Source organism: Pyrgilauda ruficollis, unplaced genomic scaffold (assembly GCF_017590135.1).
Source record: "Pyrgilauda ruficollis isolate IOZ18807 unplaced genomic scaffold, ASM1759013v1 scaffold2, whole genome shotgun sequence".
Lineage (NCBI taxonomy): Eukaryota > Metazoa > Chordata > Aves > Passeriformes > Passeridae > Pyrgilauda > Pyrgilauda ruficollis.
In genome coordinates, this window is record NW_024519206.1 from 14,955,451 (window position 1) to 14,980,114 (window position 24,664).

The 24,664-nt window shown below is 38.9% G+C and overlaps 1 protein-coding gene across 5 annotated transcripts in view; it reads right to left on the reverse strand.

The window, feature by feature from the left end:
* SATB1 (SATB homeobox 1) overlaps positions 1–7,946 on the reverse strand; it is a 74,664-nt gene extending 66,718 nt beyond the window's left edge. For 3 of the 5 annotated variants that reach the window (XM_041466554.1, XM_041466553.1, XM_041466550.1), the window contains exons 1-2: positions 6,591–7,946; positions 3,495–3,730 (exon numbers count right to left, since the gene is read on the reverse strand). In XM_041466554.1, the coding sequence (XP_041322488.1) occupies positions 3,495–3,705 (211 nt within the window). In that variant the 5' untranslated portion in view covers positions 3,706–3,730; positions 6,591–7,946. Of the gene's footprint in view, positions 1–3,494; positions 3,731–6,428; positions 6,499–6,590 lie in introns of all 5 variants that reach the window. The other 2 variants (XM_041466551.1, XM_041466552.1) reach the window with 2 other exon arrangements.
* Between the last annotated feature and the right edge of the window lie 16,718 nt (positions 7,947–24,664).

A 24,664-nucleotide genomic window follows, 5' to 3' on the forward strand; every position in this document is an offset into this window, starting at 1 on the left:
CAAGGTTGACTGAAGAGAAGTTGATTCTCTCTGTCCTGCCTGATTTGTTGTGAGTAGCAGGCAGCATGTGAACCTAAATACATACTGCAGATGTCTTCACTGTAAGCCATTTCAGTACCAGCCACATAATTTTGTTTGTTAACATTAAAACTTTCTTAGTCCTGCCAAAAATATTTAATTGGTTTCAACATCAACAACAAATCACCTTGTGTGTTACATATTCACTCTGAAAAGAGTACACAAGGAAACAAGGCAAAAGTTAACACTAATTCGTGCTTCATTCACTGAGTGCAATTGAGCACTACTTTCACTCACATCTTTAAGGGACAAATAATGAATTCAATGCCACTTTAAGAAGTGTACCTGCAGTTCAGGCTTATTTTTGTTGTTCTTGTTGCTGTTGTCTCCCGCATTTTACATCCCACAATGCTATTTTGGCATGCCTGAAAGTTAATTACTAGTTTCCAGTTTTGTAGCATCATATGGCAAACCCTTCCATACACTGCACAGAATATTAAGCAAGTAACCTTTTTTTCTTTCCTTTTGCCTTTTTTTTTTTTATTTATTTTATTTTTTTTCTCCCTTTTGTTGACAGAGAGAGAAGTAACAAATGACCCAAGTTGGTTTAGGGACAAAGTCTCTCCCAGCAATCAGATTCCTGGACTTTATGAAAATCCCTCCCAGCCTCCCAGATGGACACGGATGATACAATGACCTGTGGTTTTAAGCTCCAATCCTGTTCTGCTGTCTCCAGCAGCACAGGTTAGGATCTCTTAATGACAGAAAGGAGAAGGGTTAAAAGGAGATGTACAGAACCGTCTTATGGCAGCCTGCCAGAGGGGTATCATCTTTAGCATAAATGATGACAAGGGTTATTTTAACAGGGCACCCAGGAACTCCAATTAGTCCTACAATGTTAATGCCTCTATAACCACTGCCCTCTAGACTTGCAGAAACCTCCTAACCTGCTAAGGTGCACTAGACATGCTGTAGTCTAAAAGGAAGCTTTACTCTTGACAATAGAGCAAGACCATGTCTGCTGATTTGTGCTCTAACGTACAGTAAGAAATCATGATAGAAAAGATACCTCTTAAACACGTATATTTAAACTACATCTGTTCACCAGAGAGCCAATCTCTGGCAAACAAACCCCTTCAGGCTTGCAAGGAAAAGCTCACAAACTCACTCCAGTTTGCCCAATAGGCTCAGCATGAAAGACTGAAACACAAGAGCAAAAGCTTGCCAATATTTATGTAGTGCAGGATTTTTTTTCCCATTCTAATTTTTTTTTTTTTTTTTTTTTTTGTAATCTGAGTGAGACTGGCCAGGAAGGGAGAGAAGACCAAAGCAAAAGCATTACATGCAAAGTGGTGTTTATTTCACTGGTTTTAAATAAGCTGCGGACACACACGATTCATCTGCAAAAAGGTGGTGGTTTGGTTTTTGGGTTTTTTCTCCCTTTCAGGCTCTCACAATTGATGTTTCACCTACTACCATCTGACTCAGAGTAAGGGCTCAAAATTCTTAAGTAGTTTCACCAGTACTTCCTGAAGATAAAGCGTAAGCAAAGCCTCATTCTAACACACAGTGCAGATACATCCTAAACCAGCTAAAGCATATTTGTTTTTCCCCTTATCAGCTCCTACAAATTAAGCTATGATCAGACACAACACACAGGTACTTTGCTGCTTATCAGCACCTTTTTTTGCCAAGTACATGGTTTCTTCAGTTGCAGCATTTTGGGAAATGTAGTACTTTAAACAACACAGGAGAGCCTCCTGGCCAAATTTTGAGGCACAGCATAACAGAGGTGGATCCCGGCAGTGCGACACAGGTATCATCTGACTACAAATCAAGCCACTAAATCTTTTAGCAAACTGTCACTAGTGTCCTTCTGTTAATGCGAAAAATGTTATACAGGAGAGCACAATCTCAGCTGGCTGATCACTCCTGCTAGTCACTTGGCAAGACCTCCAAGCGCAGCAACTTCATAACCTTCTAGTATTAAAGGGGAGAGCATTGGTCAGTGCTCCCTGCTAAAAATACAGCATGATTTAAACCTGAAGGCAGTGTTAGAGCTTTTGCTGAAGGTTTACGAGTCTGTGTAAACAGCACGTCTGCCATAAGGAGCACTGAAGTCTGTAGAATCCTTGTCTAAAACTGTCCTGGCATTAAAGTTTGCTGTGCAAATATCACATAATACCAGAGACAGCTGAAATCTCCTATTTAGGAATTTATGGAACTTATATGTTTGCAGGCGTCAGAAAGTCCTTTTTATACAGCCCCACTGCTTCACTGTACAATGTTAATGCACTCTGCTTGAAAAGCCGTAATAAATTATATTTTTAATGCTCTTACCCTGGCTTTCTTAAGATGCATACATTCTTGGCAAACAATCAATAAATAGGGTAATCATGAGCAGAGGCCAAAGAATTTGCTGAAGTGCTGTTTTTCCATTTTTAATAGATAAAGATCTAACAATACGGACTGCTGTGTCTGTTCATTTCAGGATCAATATATTCTTTGTTTTCGCCAAACCGAGGAAAAAATAAATGATTGTACAATAAATGTTATGCATCAGACACAATGAAATTCCTCTGCCTTCTAACTTTGTGCGTTTAATAGTCTTGGTTGCATTTTGCACTTTGCTTAGCAAATACAAGAAAAATCTGGATTATAAACATAACTGATTATACCAGGAAAAGTAGAGGCTGTTTTAAGATATACGCCAAATTGCATGCAGCATATTTAGATTTAAATTAGAAGCCTGCAGGACATGGTCAAAAAGACTTACAAATTTTGATAAGTAAAATTTGCATATTATTGTCCATTAAAAGTATTTTCAATGCAAACAAAAGCCATCCATATACAAACACCAGTGATTCTAAATGTGCCTTTTCCTTGTGTAAATGTCTAATTACAGCAAACCAGCCACTGAAAAATATGACACCCAAGTTGTTCATTGTTCAATAATGAATTGTACTTAAGAAAATAAACTGCGAAGATTGACATCATAAATGACTTTTCCAATGTGATACCTAAAGATTTACACTCTCTCCTTTAAACCAACTTGCAACTGCTATGGAAATACTGCTGCCCTTCCAATCATAGGACCATCATTAGGAGGAAAGGCGAGAATTTGTTTTGGAGGTTCAGTATTTACTCTTACATATTTTTCCGTTTCTTAGCCCAGCACTTACTCAAAGAATTAATGCACCAAATTACTTATATTTCAATATAAAAATTTGCTCTAATCACAGCAGCTAGCCTTTACCTTAACAAAAATCAGACTCCACCCTGAAAAGCAAGATGCTCCACCCAAGAAGGAACCTTACATTTCCCAAATGTGATTTATATCAGAATTGGGAATATATAATATTTTAGAATAGAGATTTTAACCCTGAAATATAAATGAAGTAGAGACTGCAAAAGTATGCTTCCCCCCAAATATTATTAATCATATTTCTCTAATGCAGAATTATCAAAAGCGTTACCTTTTCTAATATTAGTTTTCATCAGGTGTCCAGAGTGTTTTAAAGGCACTCCTTGCATTTTAGTTCCTGTACTTCCAAGTCTTCCTCTTCCTAATGGGCTCCCATTCTGTTCCAAGCGCGCAATTTTGGCTGGTGGACCCTTCGGATCGCTTACATTGTTAGACATTTCTGAATGTTCTTTCCCCTGAGTTGCCTCGTTCAAATGATCCATACTCAGTCCCGCCTCTAAAGATCACCTGCCATGATTAAAAAAAAAAAATATATATGTTGTACACGTGTGCGCATATGTATACGTACACAGCCTGCACATGTACAGAGACAGATATATATGTATCACAAGCTCATAAAGAAGAATAGATAACTATTTTAACTAGAAAGAAATGCCTTTTTTAAAAGAAACAAACTTATTCTTCAAAAATTACCTCATACCCCAGTTTACAGAGAGATTGTATCATAATCTAGTGGAATGGTTTTTTTAAAAGCCAACCTGAGTATCTCTTAAAAAAAACTTTAAAAAAATCTTTGGAGATATTCTACTAAAACCGAGAGAGTATAAAACCCATATAAGTAATGATGATTGTCAAGGTGTGTGCTCCAAGATAGGTATTGTTACAAATCTCACAGAAAGGTTGTTATTAATCGCGGATGTTTTTATTGTGGGAGAGAAAGATTCTAATGAAAGATTTCTTGATCTATTTGATTATAAAATTGATGAGCAACAATAGAGAGATTGTTAAAACTTTAGTTGAAGGAGCAACAGATTTATCACGGATTTAGACTATTGTCCATTTACAATTCCTCTCCCCCTTAAAAACAGAAGTTAGAAAAGAATTTGATATTTAACTTCAGAAAGCAGTGGTGGGAGATGGTTGCTTTTGAGTTTCCTAAACAATATTATACAGACTTTATCAACTTTTGCAAGGTTCAAAATATGAAATTTTTCAGATATTAAGTTTCAAGTGTTAAACAGAGTAGTTTATTCAATTAAGATAAATAACTAAATAGTTTCTCACCAAACATAAAGCTGGGGGAAAATTCTCCACAATTTCTAGAGTACTTTTGATACCCTTAAATATAAAAAAACCCAAAACCTGGGTGATGCTGACACAGCTATTTGAAACCAAAAAACCAGAATTTCAATAGCAAATTAAGAAAAGGTATATATGCCTTTATAGGTATAGCATGCTTGTACTTCCCTTTTTATAAACTTTTGAAAACTCTGTCCATGAATAACAATTATAGTTAAATCACTAAAAATCTCCCAAGCCTACAACATAACAGAATAAGTTTTGAGGATTTTTGCCACTCATCAGAACCTGCTTTTCAACTATGTTAAAAAGCCTTCCTGAGAGCAAAGGCATCTTTCTGGTTATGATTTCACTAATCAATACTGTTGTGATTGTTAGGTATTTTATCTACCTTTTCCTGACAGGGAAAGGTAGAACTATAGAGACAATTATGTTTTATATATATAAATAATATAATCACTAAGGACAGGTCAACAGACATTTATCTTTGAACTAGTGTTTACATTAGCAAGTACAAACAGTAATACTGGGGAAGTCATATTTAGAAAGACTGGTGTGAATCGGATAATTGCTACTTTTCTTTCAGTTGCCTAATAATTCAATACATTTTCTGCACATTTCATAGCCAAGTTATTAGAGCCTAAATATCTTGGAATCTTTATATATATACACTTCTATGTCGCTAGTATACATGCCAGTGATAATTTTGTAGACTATTTTTTTCTTTTTGAACATCATGCTGTTTTCCCCGATTCAGTGAAGAAAAAGGCAATGTATTAATTCGAACCTTTACAAGCAACCTCATGAATGCAAGCAAACAGATGAAGTTCAGACAATCATTATTTTTCCTTATGCTGTTAGGGGACAGGCTAAGGTTCACCATTCATCTTTATCCCATCTGTTTTAGGTCATGCGTCTCATTAACAGTAAACATGCCTATTTTAGCCACTTTTCAAAAAGAAATTTTTAAACTGTGGTAAGTGTAACCTAAGCAAAGAATTACAGGCTCAAACTGTTAACATCTTCCGATGTTTCTAACAACGTTAACAGACCACAGGGCTGCTATTCTGAGACTGGTGTATCTCAAGAAAAAGAGGATTTAAAAAAAAAAAAAAAAAGAAAAAAAAAAAAGAAATTGAAAAAAAAGGGGTATGTGGGGGGGAAGAGTAAAAGAAAACACACACAAAAAAGCTTCGAAAAAGAAATTCCTCATCACTTTTGGCAACTTCAGAAGTACTCTAAGGCAGGAAGGTTCTTTGCTACAAAAAGTATCTAGTCATCATGAGTCAGAATCGCACTACATCATGTACAGTGAATAAAAGTGATAGATCGCCACTTAGTTAATACACTGACTGCAACCCAAACACCAAATGGGTCATTTTCGCTTGGCCTGAGAATACCCACCCATCGGCATCCTTTCACCACTTAGTCATCTTGTAAAAAGCTTTATGTTACAAAGCAAAATTACATGCACATAAAACACCTAATTTACTCATTTAAACTCCATGCCCAAGGCTAAAGTTCACTGAAACCTCAGTTTGGAATAGTGATGAGCAACAACCAGCATGGCCTGCCCAGGGAGAGGGTGGCAGGAAAGACCTATCATCTCCGCCGGTTCCAGGCCAGGAGTTTCCCTGGGTTTCGCATTTAGGCATCTTTCACAACTACAAGTTTTCATCACAGATCAGTGAGAGAAGAGCACAATTTCAAGGCACAGTTTCCCGGAGCCAGCGTACACGTACAGGCACACCGCGCAATTTCTGAATGAGAGTCGGTGCCGTATCTCCTTTTGTCGCGATGTAACGCTGCCGGTATTATATTATTTCTTTCTCTCCTCCTGAATCAGCCCCCTCCCCATGCCTTTCCCCTCCTCTTCCCTCCCTCCCCCATAAAAACCCATAATCACATTTGAGAGAGGCTCCGCACTTATCCGTTCCATATGGCTCTCACAATCCAGGCCAAGCTTTCCCTGTGACCTTTTAAAGAGACAAAGAAGCAAAGTACTTATCTAGAAACAGAAACACTGCAGTTTTCTGAGTGAAATTAGCAAAACCGACCCGAAACTCACCACTTCAAAACTTGACAGCATATAAATAACAAAAACAAAGGAGGTTTCCTTTGCAGCCCGAGCTCTTGAAGAGGAAGAAGTTCAAGACTGATGTTTTTAGATCCCCCCCTTTCTGAAGGGGGGTGGGGGGGGGGGGGGGGGGCAGCAGACCTGAGGACTAACTTCCCCTAATATTCTCTTATTTTTTCTTTTTTTTTTTCTTGTTGCTATTTTCCTCTAGGCGGGGAGGGGCAAAAACAGATAGCGAGAAACAGAGTAGCCATGAGCAAAAATGGCAATGGACAAAAAAAATAGAGATTAAATATCTTTTGAGAGAGCCAGTTTTCGAGGTTTAGCAACGGAAGACAGAGCTGCAGATCAAATTGATCAGACAAGTGTAACGCTCAAAACGAGGAATTAATAATAATAATAATAATTAAAAAAAATAAGCAGCAGGTTTAAATTAAGGTGGAGGGTGATTTAAGTCTAGCTATCCTTTCAAAAATAAAACCAATGCATAAAGGATCAAGTGAGAAAGGGGGTTATTTAAAAAGAAAAAAAAGCAAAGAAAAAAAAAAGGCAGCTTTTCTATCCAGTGTGAAGAGCAGAAAGTCTACTTCTAGGTTGTCACTTACACTATTATTCTCCAATAGGCACCCAGAGGAGCAGCACACACAGAAGGAGCCCGCTCCCCTCCCCCTCCGCAAAAATATACACCGTAACAGCCCCCAAACTTTCTGCGGAAACCTCAGCCCCAGAGATCGCTAGTGGAGATAAAAAGAGAAAAAAAAAAGTGGAGAGAAAATTGCAGGAAAAGGCACTAAAATGCCACTTTTAATCTCGCCTCTGCGGTCCGGAGAGGGAAAAAAAAAAAAAAAAAAAAGAAAAAAAAAAAGCAGAGAGGACCTGTCTCCTCTCATTTACCGGGGGCTGTTGTGCGAGTGACGGGGGGAGAGAGGGAGCGAGAGAGGAGGGGAGAGAGAAAAAGAACAGAGGGGAGGAAGGAAACACACAACAAGGCACACCACCACCACTACAAAAAAGTGACGAGGTTTCACTCCCTCCGAGTCCAACACCGGGAGAAATTATAATTTAAAAAAACCCCGATCCTGTTAGGGAAAAAAAAAAAAAAAAAAAAAAAAAAAAAAAAAAAAAAAAAAAAGAAAACCAACAACAAAAAAACTGGTTCTGCTTCTGCAAAGAAAAGAAAAAAAAGCAAAATCTGGGAACTCCGAGAAGAGTTACTCGCACGAAGGGGTAAAAAATATAAAATAGAAAGGTTGCAAAAAGCCAACAACAACAAAAACCAAGCCAGCAGAAAAAACCCCAGTAACAATTGAAAAAGAATAATAATGGTAGGCTTTGTATTTTGTCTTTTTTTTTTTTTTTTTTTTTTTTTTAATTCTCGTTTCCCCTGGCTGGCTGGGTATGGTTGTTATTTAGGCCGGTTTGGTGGTTGTTGAGAAATGTTACATGGATATGTGTGTGTGTGTGTATGTATGTGTGTCCCCGGACGGAGCTGCCTCGCTCTGCTCTGCTCTGCTCCCCCCCTCCTCTCTCTCTCCCTCTCTGTTTCTGTCCCCATTAAATTATTAGTTGACTCATCACTACTCCTCCTCCTCCTGCTGCTGCCGCCGCCGTCCCCTGCTCACAGCCTCCTCTCCTCCTCTCCGCTACCGCTCGCTGCCGCTGCTGCCGCTGCTTCTTCTTCCTCCTCCTCATTTTAATACAAAATAACACCGAGGCCACCGGCTTTTTTTTTTTTTTTTTTTTTTTTTTTTTTTTCCCACAGCCGGAGACGGGAGGAGGACGCAGCCTCCCTGCTGCTGCCCGGAGCCCTTCCCCAGCGGCCCCGGATCATCCGACGCGTCCTGAGAGAGAGAGAGAAAGTGGCAGAGGAGGAGGAGGAGGATGAGCGGGGGGGCCGGGGGAAGAGGGCGTGCGGCTTCCGGGCGCGCACGAATTTGCAGCTCGCTGGGTGCGGGTGAGGCGGCCCTGCCTGCGCCGCGCACAATGCCCGCTCCGCGCCGCCCCGCGCCACAGCGCGCCCCCCCGGCAGATGGGGCCTGCGGCGGAGGGGGCGAGCCGGGGGGCACGGGCACGGGGGCACAGCAGCGGCACCCGCAGCAGGAGGAGGAGGAGGAGGAGGAAGAAGGGCGGGGGTGAAGGCTGAACAATATCCTGCCGGCGCTGCCGGGTGCGCCGCGCTAGCGCGGCCCCCGCCCCTCCGCGCGGAGCCTGCGCGGGCCGCGCCGGGCAGGTGCACGACGGCGGCGGCCGCCCCGCTGGTCCCGCAGGTGGGGGCGCGCCGCGGGGGCCGCCCCGGGGAGCCAGCGGCCCCTGTGGGGGAAAGAAGTTTCTCCTTCCCTCCCCTTGCCTTCGATGCCGACAAGGGTGAAGGAACACCACCAGCCGCGGTTCTGAAAGGCGGCCGAGGCTGAGTGAAACCGGCCTCGTTCCGCGGAGGGTATCATCCACCGCGGCTCTGGTGGCTCCGGTGGGCGCCGCGGCCAAGCCCAGCAAGCTGCAATACACCGTGGCTGAGAGCGATACATCGCCCCGGGCTCGGGACGGCGAGATGCCACATCCCCACGCCACAAAACTGTCCCTGTGTCAAGTCCGCAGCGCGGGACCGAAAGCCACCCCTGAAAGGTGAAAGCTAAAAGGTGGTCAAGTATTGACAAAATAAGTAACTGCGAGACAGACAAGGCTTTTTCCCATGATGCACTTGGAAGAAAGTAACCCAACTCGACAAACTTGAAAGCAACAAGTTTGTACAAGCTGCGAGATAAGGGAAAAATTAAACTTCTTTATTGATAAAATGCATGGTGTTTGAATAGACTATGTCTAAAGGGGAAATTGCATCATCGACCAAAGAAAACATGAATTACTGCATAGACAGGTATATAACCAAAATGTTTAGGGTAGTAATTTTAAAACAACCGACAACAAAGCAACAACAAAATACAAACATGAGGCAGCAGCAAAAGTAGGTGAGTGAGAAGGCTAATACCAGTCCTGTAATACACAAAATAGTATGGCCTCTGAACACAAAAAAGGCAAATCATTAAATATATACAGAGAAAATTTTGCACTACGCATATATTACATATTATTAAAGAAGAGGAATACATTAAGACAAGGTAAAGAATCACATTGATGTTTACTAAAATAAGCACAAACAGCATATAGGACATGCAGGGAAAAAAATGGTAATAGGGCGAAATGCATGAAATATTTATCATATTCTGCAGTGCATAAAATAGATTATAATCTCAGAAGCAAAGAAATGCAAGGCTGGAAAATGAATACACTGTTACATAATACTATTATTCAAAGCAGAGCAAGTGGAGGTGGCATATGTATGAAACATGAAAAGTTGTACCTATGTTGTGTGTCTTGAAAAGGCTTACTAAGATCATTACCGAGACTGCTGAAAAGGAAAAATAAAAACCAAAACCCAAAACCAAAGAAACATGTTTCACAAAGAAAAACAAGGGAAAATGTAGATGACATCTTCCATAACAAATGATCAAGGGGTAACTGTCTAGCGAGTTGTTTGTTTAGAAACCAATCTTTTTTCAACAAGATAGAGTTCAATCAGTCCCTCTTAAAAAAAAGAATATATATATATATTTCCAATATATTTGAATACTTGGAGGAAAACTATATTGACTAATTCAAAATTTGTGGGCACAACGGAAAATATCAATGTAAAATATCTTTTCAACCTTTTCAAAAAAGCCTAATAAGGTAAACTTAAAACTTCAGCAGTAAGCAAGACAGGCCACTAAAGAAGAAAATCATGAAGGATAGGCGAGTTTCAGCTGGGAGTATGCTGCCTGCAGCATGATGGAGGAAAAGGACACTGAAGATAATTTAAGAGATGCAGAGCTGATTAGAGTAGAGCAAATATGGTCTGGAACAAGATTTGGGACTAAAATACCACCTTATAAAAATGATTACCAGATATGACAATAACAAAAACAAATAACAACAACAAAAGATTAAAATCTTCCAAAATAACTTTTGCTTTGGTGTTCACAAATCATTCTGTTCCTGGTTTAAAAAAAAAAAACCAAAACAACAAAAATAAAAAACCAAAGAAACAACACAATGTTTGGATTAAAACAAAGTGATTAATCTAAAAAGCAGAGATGGTGAATTAAAGGAGCAGGGAGATAACAATCTGATAATACAGGAGCACAGAAGGCCTAATAATGATATTATTACGCACATAACCAAACACTGACAAACAAATATTCTGTTAATTATATAATTGTGCATATGCTTCCTATGCTTGAGATAAATGATTATGGAAAAGAACTCTCTTCTTGAAATTGCATATATGCACTAAACCTTATAAACTCTCTACCACGTGGATTAATCTAATTCCCATACACCACTTATGCCTGGTAAAGTATTTACTACAGACTTGGAAAGCTGAGCGTGAAACCCCTGCTTTGACTAGAAAGCACGAATTACTGAAGGCTGCTACGTCTTGACAGATAGACAACAATCAGATATCTCTTATCAATACCGAACTACTTGGAAATAATTCAAGATACAGATATCTGATTTTCATTTGACCTATTCCAATTTGCACTTCACTGTGTCAACTTTGATATTAAAATGTTCAGCTAGAATAAAGATATTTATAATAAAAACATATATAAAGAAGAAGATGAATAGATATTGTCATGGATACATATGCAGGGAATCATTTAAACACGCGGCAATAGTAACATCACATTTTTCATAGCTTCTAGTCAACATACAGCAGGCAAATATATGCTTAATAAAGGTTATTAATCCTTAATAAAATTGTTGTACTGTTTTTATTATATATAAATGCATTTTGCCCTAGCTTATGTTGAAATAAGACAAATATTTAAAAAGTTGGGCTGCGTATTTTCAACCCCACGGTGAATTAACTCTCAAGCAGCGGTCTCAGTAGTTGCAAAGCAAAACAAATTCTCCAGTGTGGCATTCTGCCTCAGTGCCTCCTAAGGTCTCTGTTCCAATACTTTCTTGTTCAAAATAAATTAGGAAATATGGGCCCAAATCTTGAGGCTTGGCTCTTGTGCAATGCAAACAGAAATGACCTGGCAGCAGAGCAAAACCAGCATGGCTGTGTATTCTCTTTTATCAGATTTCTTTGGGGAGATCAGGCTGATTGGCTTTTACACATATGTACTTCTGACAATGCTGCAGCCCTTTGGGCAACCTGTAAGCACCATCCCATGCTGGAGGTGATGCAGAGCTGTGCAGCAGCAGCGGAACAGCTGGGAAATTCTCTTCAGTGCGAATTTGAATGCATTTCCCCCGCTGCAAGGTGTGACGGGTGCACATCTATGGGTAATGGCAGCTGCTGGACAGCAAGGCAATGGCAGTACCATTCTGTGGCTTTCTGAAGGTGAAATCTGTGGCTGGAAGGTGGGTGACGCCCCGGAGGGCTTGTGCCTACTTGCCACGTGGGTTAGACAGAACTGTGGGTGAAGGGGAAGGATGCACACCCCAGTCCTTTCCCACGTCTACCTGTGCAAACCTCAGCACAGCACCGCTGCTGTGCCAACACAGTCCCATAGCCCTAGACGTTTTGCACCTCGGACTAAAGTTTTTCAGTCTCCTCAGACTAACTTCCCTTTCAAATTGCCCTGAACAACAATAGTTGCCTGACACTGCTCAAATTCTTCAACCAACCTGACTGCAGCAATCTCAATTTACATACGACCCAAGAATCCAATGCACACCAATGTGAATCACAGCATTCCGCGACATCCCCCACGCTGAACTCAAAAGTTACATACCAACCTAGATTTTTTTTTGACTGCAACCTGCCCCAGCCTGGATAGGATGCCTGTCAAAAAGCAAAAGTGCTATGAAATGAAATTCATAGCACTGAAAGGCATCGCACACAAGCTGTCGTCCCCTCTCACATTTTGCATGAGCAATTTCTGCTCGTTTGTGTTCTCTCACACACCATGTCCTGAAACAGTTACGTAAAACGAATATTTAACTTACGATAGTCAGCTGTATTGAACTGCACTTAATTGGTTATTAAGTGAAGTAAATTATCCTTACCATATTTGTCAGAGGTGAAAAACCTACATATATGGCTACATGTAGTGCATTCATTAGTTTACAGACCCCAAGGCTCCTGGGAAATATCAGATATCTACACAGTGTCCCATGGTGCAGCATTTTTTAGCTGGATGTCTCAGCTAGCTTGCAGATATGTAAAATCATATACAAACAGACATCTCCCTATTGATTGCCTCTGTGACGAGGCTCGTTTACTCCTGCAAATATTATCTGCAATGCACTTCAATCACAGAATCTTTTTTTAAAATGGAGTTGAATAAGAATATGCAAAATGTGATTATGGATAAAACAAGTTACTTTTAGTCAAACTACTGCACCATTTTGTGCAAGTCATTTCATAGCTGTATGTCTATTTTGACTAAGATGCTTGGGCAACTGAAGTAAATACATACTTCTGCAGATGCGGCCCCAACAGTTATTTCAGTTCACCCCTTGGTGAGTCATGAAGAGGCAAAATGCTGGAAGAAAATTATGGAGTAAAATCCAACAAATCTGTTTGGCATGTTGTAGTGAAGGGTGAACAAGAGCGCTAATGAGAATAGTGAGTCTTTCACCCCTGGTTGCCACAAGAAATCTTAGCTGCTTAAAACTGTAATACAGAGGTGCCCACTTTCCCCTAAAAGATCACAGCAATCAATATTAGTGGTTAATCACATAAATCTTACTCTGTAGTTGCACAGTCTCTTGCCTGCTATGTGGACAAACTGAGTTCACTTTTTGTTATCAACTCCCACAAGCACTACCTATATGTCATTTATATAAGCCAGTATGTTTTATGACTGTGGACTTCAGAACCACTTCAAATAAAAAGCTAGAAGTTTTAAAAAAGCATTTTGAAGACCATATACTCTTCCATCCTTAACACTAGACTTGGACCTTGATGAGTCATGCTTGCAATTTCCATGTGGCAACTACAGCCAACTACTTCCATAAAAAAGAACAAATTAAAAAAAAATGCAATAGAGCTTTATATAATAATATTTTATGCAATTAGGCAGCTCAAAGAAAGGAGGAAAGTTGGCATCTTAGAATCAGCCAAGTTTCCCATGTCATAAATATATGTTCAGCAGGTCACTAATTTCACAGCTTTCTACCCAGAGGTATAATTTTTAGGTCTTTCATGTGAAGATGCTTAATGTGGGACACTGAGAGATGAAAAAAGAGTGGCTCCTGCTAAAGCCCTCATCATCACAGCACTAGATAACTCCTAGGCATGAGATGGGCATATAATTGTTACCTAAAAGTGTAAGTTGATAAGTGCTTATTTTAGGGATGTGTCTGAATAGAAGTTCTATTAATTTAACAGTATGTAAATCATGATCCCTGGACATAGAAAGCCAAAGTACCTGTTATTTTTACTTGTTAAAAGGAAAGTTACACCAAGTTATCTCCTGTGTTTTTCAATGTTATTTGCAATTTTTTGACTGCTTCTACTTTTTTTATTTTTTTTCCATTTTGTGACTCATTTTCCCTCACTTGCAACCACTGTGCTTCTATCCCAGTTAATATGCTTTTACGAGTACAAAAATTTGATCCAACAATTCTGGGTAGGGATGAATTTCACACAGCCCAAGTAAAGCTGTGCATTACGGCAGAAAACATCTGAACTGTTGCACTTAGCCCTACAGAGGATTGTTCAGGTATTATTATCTAGACTTAGATGTTCGTGCTGTAGAGCTCAAACCACGCTGAGTTCTTACATAGGGATTCTTCACCAACAGGAGAATCATCTCTGTCACTGACCTGATAATACAACTAAAAATCTAGTGACACAAACTGAAAACATGGAAGAGTTTTAAGTAGAAGGAAATGGTTAGAACTGATTGATGAATTGAACTATGTCAAACTTTCATTATGAAACACAAAACCACATGAAATGTCCTGTTTCCAGTTTCATTAACTCAGAACTCTGCACATGTTCTGCTACACTTTTTCTAAGGTTCAAAACCTTGTAAGTAAAACTGTGCACCTAATTACAGCCATACTTGACAGGAGTCAATATTCACTGTACATGAAATACATGCAAAATGTGTGGTTTTGGTGTAAAACAAAATGAAAGTTGGTGGTTTTGGCCAAATTAGCATTTTCTTCTAGGGCTCCTTCCAATCTCAAACTCAGATGATTCCACAGTAACAAAGATGAAATGAATGAGTTTTTCAGTTCTATTCAGGAGCAATTAGCTGTTAATATTCACAGCTCTTTTAAGGAACAAGATACCTGTTAATATTACCAGGTGCTAACTAAAAAAGGTTTAGCATATGCAGTGTCACTAAGATAAAGGTCATTTATACGTGCCAGAGTATGCTTAGTTTAATGCAAACAACATAAAGCAAAACCAAACAACTTCAAAATGTTAAACATACTTGTTCTGATTTAGAAAAAAAACACAACAAAAACACCAAAAAAACCAAACACACACGCATACACAAAGAGAGAAATTAACAAACATGTATTGAAGTATTTGATGTATATATTTTCTTAAAGCAACTATGTTTCTAGATTTCCTGCTAAGTGGCTACAATGGAAACAAATTAAGATAGAGAGCAGCAGAAACTCACTAGAATACAGTATTTTTAGGGCAAAATTAGATCAATATTTACGATAGTAATTTATGCGCATGAAAACACTTGAAGGAAATGCCATAACAGGTGTGTAAAAAGTTAGTCCCTGTGTTAAATACAAAAATTTGTGCGGAAAGATGTCTTCTCTGTAATTTGCTTCTGGCAGGTTATACTACAAACTCCTTCCTGTGTTAGATTTTTCCTACACAAATGTTGATAAAATGAGAAGTTTTGGAATATTCTGCTAAGGAAAGATGCAGTGCATTCTCTCAATTCATTTTTCCTTTATGCATATACAGGTGGAAAACCTCTCTGCACCACATCTGCAAATGTGCCACTTCCAAAGTGGATGGGGCCAGGTGAATAAATGCTCCAAATTATTACAGTTGTAGAAACATAACATCCAAATCAACTTACCCCCGTATTTTTCAAACACCTTCAAATACAAGAATTGCTTAATATACTGCCACAAATGAGCTACACAGAAACACATCTCACATCTAAGCTCGTGCTTGAAACTCTTTTAGATGCTTTTGTATAAAAAGAAAAAGAAAACATATTCAGATCTTCATTTACTTAATACCAAGTGGTCATTGCTGTGGACATATCAAAAGAGTTATTGTCATTTTTGCTTGATTTAGTTCTGTTAAATTCTTTCCATGACCAAAAGAAGTATTGCACTCAGTCCATACTGAACTTTTTAATAAAAAGTAGTAAAGCAATCTACTTCATTGTCAAATGATTGAAAGAAATTTAATTAATGCCTCTGGAGGGAACGCCTATATAAGTATCACAATCACAAGAATGTGCATATATGCATATATGAATACATATGCTCAGCCGCAGTCTACCCTGTTGCTTTAATGTCATAACATTATAGTCCATGAGCAGCTGAAGGCAAAAATGAACTCCTATAATTTAAAATATCGTGCTGACACAATTTTAAGGTCAAATTACATTGTGTAGTTTATTAGAAGATTAAATGCTTGCTTCATCACAGGACACTTCAGCCCTCAAAAAGGCAGGCAGTATAGAAATGCTCACAGACAAACAAATTAAAAATAGTAAGTTATAAACAGGGGAAAATAAGTTTATGCCACACCAACAAAACCAAAAAGAATAAAAAAAAACCCAAACCCAAAAAGCAAAAAACACAAAGATGCATGAAAAGCAGTATGCTATGTTAGATGTTTATCTATACATAAGAGACAGGTGTCACAAAAACAAAACAAAAAAATCACGAAGCTAAAGAGAAACTTTAACTCACCAGTTTCCATCTGTTATATCTGAATTCATGCATAATTGATTATCCATGACTGGTAAGTTCTTTTTTTTCACTAGCCTAACACAGTTTTCTAAACATTATGTGTTAAATCACCACCAAAGTAAAGGGTGTTTGAGAAACCGTAAGGGCAGAATAAAAATTTTTTAATGAAAAATAACATGTCAGTTAATAATAGAGCTGACCTATGTTTAAGAGAGAAATTTTAATCATGTGCATATTAAATATTAATAACCTATTCTGTTATTGTTATAATAAGGTTAAGTAAGCTTCTCCATGCTTAAGGAAAGAGAAAAAGTAGGAATATGTAACAGTGAAAAAAAAGCGCTGAGAAGCAGAGACATAAGGAAAATGTGTCAACAATAAACAAGAGGAAATGAGAAAGAAGGAAAAGATGAAGGTGGAAACTAATCTCTATGTGTCATTATGACTGCCAGAGTACTGGCAAAGCAGCAGCATCCTTTTATTTCAATTTTAATCATTTCTGAATTTTAATACCCTGCTCCTTTTGTAATTCTCCTGGCATTCCCTATATGCATCCATCCCAGCCAAAACACCAGTGTAAATTAAATGGCACACAACCACACCACTGATGTAGTTCTCCCAGTAGAACCAATTGAGTGACCAAAAAGCAGAGAAGGTATGACTACTTTGTATCCCCACAGACTACTGGCCAATTAAGTGACTTAATGTTCTTCAATTCCTTTAATTTTGAAAAGAAGGGCAGTGGTTAGGTAACCCAGCAATATAGAGCCATTAAAAAAAAATAAAGCAAGCCAGTAGTAATACAATAATCAGTGACCATCAGGGCCTGGAAAAATGAGTTTGCTCTCACTGGCACTAAGGAGCATCACATGATTATTTAATTACAGCTCTAATTTTTGTCTCGTGGATGGCAACATATCAACAATTAATAGGGCAAATAGAGGAGACTGCATTTTTAAAGAGACAGAACCTATATGAAATAGTGCTTGGTAATGCAATTTATCAGACAGTATAATGCTTCTTACGGCACATCTGTCATCCTGCCAAACATATAAAGAAATTCTACTGGTTCAATTCTCCTGCACGGTATCCATAAAATTCTTCTGGAATGCTTAGAAAACAATAACTACACCTATGAGTATCCTAATTGTCATTTTAAGCGGCAATGTATAAGTTGGTTACTAGTAGGGCTCACAGCCCAAATAAAGTAGTGGAATCACAAGTTTCAATGCAAACATGCTGTTAAATTGTCTTGAAAATATTATAACAAAAGTCATCAGGAATGGCAAAAATTATTATAGTATTCAGTGAGTCAAGTGAAGAAAAAAAGAAAAAGAAAGTCAATAAAATACAGTCAATGGGACAGAGATTGATTTTGACCGATTGACTTTACTGTGAGTTTTTCTTACAAAGCATACCGAATCTAGGGGCTCAAAACCTATATCATACCCTTCCTGCACAGGACTGCTAGATAAGAAATGAGAAACAAGACCTAAAAGAAGATGTATGATAGATATTATTGACTGAAAATCTCTACTTTAAAACAGCTGGATGCGGTTTCTTTTCCCTTATGGCTCATCCTGCAATGACGGCAGTGCGGAACCTAGGACCTGTGGGAAGTTCACTATGTCACGGAGCACCTTCCACAGTTAGGGGAATCTGGAAACATATCAAAAGCAAAACTAATTGTATGCACCTTTTTGCAAATGTACTCACTTTTCCACAGCAATGGGTGAATCAAGCTATGAACCCCATAAACTCATGTTATCCCAGTGCATGTTTCAGACAATAGTCAATATCTGACATAGCAAAAGCAAGCTCCAAATTTCCTCTCAGCAATAAACTGTATCTGTGAAAAACCTACCATACTACGCTTAGAAGTTTTTTTAATCCTACTTCTCAGTATAAAAATTAGATATGCTTTTTAATTTGATATTCTAAAATCTACCCTTTGAACAAGCAAAGAAACGCTGAGTTTGGGCCCTTGCATAGAAAAAGCCCCACTGCTAAACAGCAGTTCAAGTATTACTGTAAAAAGTGTGACTAGAGAAGCAGTACTATTACAATAAATGCTCAATTCCTCCCCAAAATTGTGTCAAATTAAGTTGTTTTCATTGAAGTCATGAACATTCTGGATTGGAGATCTTAATCTATAATCTTAAAAAGAAAGCTGGCAAGCAAGAGCTTGTATGTAAAAGTAAATATCATTCTTTTTATGCACTGGTTAGTATACAGATAACATGTCTCACAAAGACTGTAATTAAATGTCTAGTGCAGAAGTAACACTAAAAAGCATACAGTATTATTACATTACAATGAATCCTTAGAAGCTAAAATTGTCATTTTTAAGTTTTAAGATGCCTTTAATTATTCTTGAGACTTCTTACATTTATCAAGAAAGCCCACCTATGATGAAAAGCACTAATGATTTAAAATCTTTCTAATACTGCTCTCCACAAAAATATTCATTTAATCTTTGATTATAAACATTTTAAAACTCAGTCTGGAATTCCTCTCCACTTCATTTTTTGCCTTTGGTCCTTCTGAGACCCTGCATGCACACACGCTCTCTCTCACTCTTTTTCCCCTCCTCTCTTTTCTGTCTTTTATTTAATGTAATAGAAGAAGGAATATAGGGTGTGTATGATGTTTAGAACTTTCCTCCTTTTCATTGAAAATGTTTTTAATTACCTGGCTATTATGACCAGACACATATTCTAAGTGCAGTTACTGAAAAGGAAATACCTTTCTCATACTTTTGCATGTGGGTTTGAGTTCAGAGCAGCAATTCTTGGCACTTCTGCTAAAAATGTTTTCCACTTTAGGACTAATTTACAAATATAAAGAATTACTTAATCCTTCACTGTTCTACGAAACACATATACTACTAATTTTATAGCTGGGTAAATAAACCAGGAGCATATTAAGGCCGCATTTATAAAAGGATAGTGTGCTGCAGCTTCCATTTCCTTCACATAAAGTTATGTGCTGAGCATTTTCAAAATCAGGGTTACAGCATCAAAGATGGCAAATATGGCATGGACAGTTATTAACCCAAAATTACACTTTTTTTTCAGGGCTGAAACCAGAACCAGGAGTCAAGACACCAGAAAAGATTATGAGACAGTCCTCCAAGCACAGGTGGTCTGAGTGCATCACCACTTCGTCTAGTGTGCAGCAAGTGTAACGACCCACAAATGATTGCTGCTGGCCAAATAAATCCTGTCAGAGCAGGATCCCGGGAAGACGAGATGCACTTGAGGTTTAAAGCACCTCCCTCATCTCCTCAGGTCATATCATGTCATAATGCGCCACGGGAAAGAGATAGAGCAGATAGTCCCTGGAAGTTATGTAAGGCCAGCGCAGCCGACAGACGTGGCCCATCCTGATGTTCTGCACCCAGGTGCAGCTGGGGTGACCGAGGCCCATCTGCAAGCCAGCAGGCTCCTCTGCCTCTCTAACCCGCAGTTCACAGCAGCGAAGCACAAGGTAGCGAGAGCTAACTTCTGTGAGCCTACAGCTGTGCAGAGGTGTCACCAGCAATGCTTTACAACAGCTCAGAGCCAGCAGCTAGCCTGCACTCCGGTGGAAGCAAGTCTTACAGTCCCACTCCCAGCAAACACAAATGCACGGTGTTTCACAGGGGAATCAATCTCCAAAGAGATTGCTGTGCATTGGTGTTCTAAATAAACAGCTGAAAGGTGGACCTTGCCACAAATACTAAGTGTTAACTGTGTCCCTCAGCCCATCTGAGCACCTAACACTGATCCTCTACAGGAACAGTGAAAACCAAGCTCTGCAGTGAGACACCAGTGTGCATGGGAGCAAAGTCAGGCTCAGCAAGTTTAAAAGGAAATATTTAGAATTCAGACAGTGCCTGAGGTATGTTACTACACTCTACTACTGTACTCTACTATTACTATGCCATTCCTAGTACACGGCACCAGATAAAACAGATTAAGAGTAGGTTACAACTGGTACAGGGCACAAGGACCAGATCAGAACATATTTACAAGATCAGTGCTGGCAAGTTTCCTTAAAATTAATCTCTATCAAGACAAACCTACTGAGAGCAATGCTGTGCAGAAACCATGAGAAAGCTGACATTTGCAAAGCAATAGAATGGATACCCATTATGTAATGAAGTGTTGGTGATAGCTGTGGTAAACTTAGATGCCACAGGATGGCAAATGTTCAAAACCACCAGCATTTTTAAAGGGAACATCATAGTATATCCTCTTGGAAGTAACAGTTACAAGTTGTGGTCAGGGCTGTTGAGAGTTCATGATACCACAGCCAAGGGAACTGACCAACAAGCCAACTTAGTGTTAGGTATAACACTTTGAGAATCTGAGGGAGGAATTAACCTCTCAGGTGGAAGTTATTAATGGAATCCTTCAACAGAGAATTTAGAGAAGCTTTTTGCAAACTGTAAGTTATTCTGACTGCAGTTATCTTCAGTTCAAATGCTGGCTACTTGGACTCATCACTCCAAGATTAAAAGTAACATCAACAGGGCTTTCTGAGACTGACTTTATAAAGTTGCAAAATTTCCGTATAGCAGGCAGTAAGAACTGTAAGTTACTCTTTAACCGTCAAACTGTTTTACTTCTTTCTTTTTTCTTTTTTTTTTTTTTTTTTTTTTTTAGAATCAGTAGCAACTTTGTGACAACTAAAGTTTAAAAAATGCACTTGATTGCATAGTGACAGATTTGCAGAACATTTTTCATCACACACACATATGTGCTTTCAGTTATTAATAAAATGCTTCTGCCCTTAATCTGCCATTGCCTGAATATACAATTACAGTGTCTTGGATAGACAAATACTGTTAAGGAATTCTGTTTTCCCTGTTTGAGATGCAATTAAATTACACCAAGTAAAACTGAATACTATGCCTTTAAAAGTGGCTTCGGCTTGCCACAGAAACGAATACTGAATCACTTTTCTATTAAGTTCCTCTTAGAGTGGAATGATAACAAAACTTTCTTCTCTTCCTCACCCCCACCTTCCTTTTTTGCTTGTTTTAAACAAGGAAGAGCCAGCTGCCCTGGGTAACACCACAGGTAGATATTAAAATGGAGACAGCCATTATTTAGTGGCGACAGGAATATAAATACAGGCACTAACCTATAAACTGGTGTTTACTTCAGGAAAGTAAGTCATATTTTTTCCTCTGATTGCTGTGCTGTCAGTTTAATGCAGCGTAAATAAACAGTAGGTGCATGATAGCTTTAAGTAGAAAGTGTTCATTCCACAAGAGCAGCAGGTTACTGAAGCCTGATGCCTATAACGGCAAAAACAGAACTTCCATTTTACCTGGCTAAGAGACTTGTGGCTTTTCTATTAAATTAATTTGTCAGAATTCTATGAAAAATATTATGCACTCAAATAACTTTACAAAAAAACATTCATTTTTGCAGCCCTCAACTTGAACCATTTGAAAAAACAAAAGCCAATCACTCCTCTGTAATTTCATCATCCCATCACTCTAAATGAAAGCTTTATATAATCAACCTAATATAACAGAAAATAAAATGATATATAGAATTGCCTATACTTTGAGTTATTTTGTTCTTATAAATATATTCCCTGACTGAAAGTAAAAAAATTCCCCTTTGGAAAAAGCAATGATGTCTGAGAAGATTGTATATACACTCTACATCTATTAACATAAATTATAAGAAAGTAAAATGTTCCAGATGTGTTTAAACTGTTGTAGAAGGAAAGTTTGTGGCTTCACTGGATATATATTAAATATATCTAGAGAGAGCAATGGCAGTTATATACAAGAAGGCAATAAAATGCTTCACTAGAGTCTATGTTAAAATACCATAGTTCCTAGAAATATGACTAAAACATTTCAGAAGTCGTATTTCCCTCAGTTTTAATTCAGAAATCTACTTTAATGTATTTTTCTATATATTACGAACTATTTTTTTTAAAAAGTGATCTTCCTAATTTTTTTTCAAATACAGCTGGAAACCTAAGGAATTAATTCAAATTCCTCTGACAATATTTAGACTAAAAAAATAAGTGACATTAAAAAGGTAACAGTACTTTGAAAAATCAAGTAGTTGATACATTTAAAAGATTTGGTGGGGTTTTTTTTTTTGATTTTTTTTTTTAAGAAGAACACCAGACTTCAGCAGATCATCATCTAAATGGCAGTTGCACACATGTAAAGCCCTCTCTATCCCAAACCTGTAACGTGGCAGAAAGATTTTCTTTAGAGAAACCTCTCTAAAGAGGTTTTAGTGCTGCTGGGGTGGATGTGCCCAGGTCCCCAGCAGGGCTGAACGTGGTGGTTGGTGCCTGTGGGATGCTGGCAGGGCTGCAGGCAGGGCTGGCGCTGCCTTGGGAAGCACAGAGGGCAGGTGCCCATCCGCTGACCCGCTGGGCCTACGCTGCAAACCAAAGAGGTGCCCTGCTCGTCTACAAGCTGGGGCTGCCGTGGCAGCCTCTCTCTGCTTCTGATACTGCCAAAGCAGTGTGTCCCATCAGTGAGTTACAGATCGACTCTGCTTCACACTGCTTTCTCGGGAGCACAGCAGCAGGTTAGGATTCACACGAGTCGCTAAAATAGCATGAGAGGGGAAACTGCGAGAGTTACTTTGCTATTTAAAGTATCAAGAACAAAGAATATAAAAAGGAAATGGACAGTTTTTCAGAATTCATGCACAAAAAGCATTTCATTTAAATATTTTTTGTTTCAGTAAACTATTTTGCATACAAAGGACTTATTTATTACATATTTGAACTTGTGGGAAAAAGGGAAGGAATGCACTGATTCCTGAAATAACTCTACAGCCTTTTTGGAGGCTTTGCTGTTCTGTGCTCTTGTTCTACTCTGAACAGTTTTATTACAGGGACAGAGGAATTCCTTGGAGTCAGTTGTTTCTTTTCCACTAGCTGTACTGAAGAGTGGGCATACATAGCATACTAGCCAAGGATTTTAATTTCTCTTCTATTGCCTTATTATGTGTGTGCACTATCTGTTCCGACGCATGCTTATATGTGAACACGTTGTATTTTCTGCCTGCTCATTTTTTTACCTACTCTATATTATTTCACATTTCCTCACAAAACCATTGCTTCTACTCGAAAAGCAAAGTAATACCAATAACAATCTCAAACAGAAAGTGAATTAGAAAATGCATATGTGTAGGTATAAACATATTAAAGAGCATATAGGAGTACGGGACTGAAAAGAGCATTCTCAAATTCTACAAATAGTGCTGAAGAGTAATTAGAAGATAGAAATTGCAGAGAACGTGCTATATTCATGTCTATACACTCTACGCTTATAGTTTCAAGTTGTTTTTGAATAGTGCGCCTGATTTGACACATTTCTATCTGGTGATTGTGTTAAATGCTTGAACAGATAGTGAAATATCTAAGCATTCCTTGTGCTAACTACAGCTGAAATTTTACACTTATTGTAACCTTTCCTAACAATGTGAGAAAAACAGAGTAAATATATTAAATTTGTTTCACAACAGATGCTTAGGTTGTTAATATTTAAGATGCCTATTCATGCTATTCCTGTCTGCACATTTGTCAAAAATGTAAGCTTGAATGCTAATGTTTGCCAGCAGACTACAGCAGACAAATATATGAATGCACTGTACCAAAATAATATAAAGTAGAAATAAGGGGCCGCTGCTAACTCCCACCCAAGTAGCACGGACCAGAATGAAAGGGCACCTCCAGATCACACGCCCTGGAGTCTCTGCATCTGAATTTGTGAATTATTTTCGCAGAAGCGCTGGGCTCATTTGCACGGACTAAAACCAGCGGAGATCTTTTCTCAGTTTAAACTCATTTCAGCCTAGGAGCTGGTGCAAAGTGTTTCAGAAAACTTAGATTGTAGCGAAGTTTCTTCCGCAGTCAGAAAAAGCTGGAGACTGGCAGAGGGAAACTCCGGGTCGGGCAGGTGCCTGTCAGGAGCGCTCCCCCCGGCAGCCGGCAGAGACGGCGACAAAGGAGCGAGGATTTAGCAAAACCTCGGGTGGCGGGTTCGGAGACGGAGCGGAAAAATCAAAAGTAAATCCTGGAGCACACAGACCAGCTCCTGGCACTGCTCCCCGTTACAGCGGCCGCGCCGGGTCGTGCCGCGGGCAGGCGGGGGGGACGTGCCACCCACCGCCACGGGCGCGCCC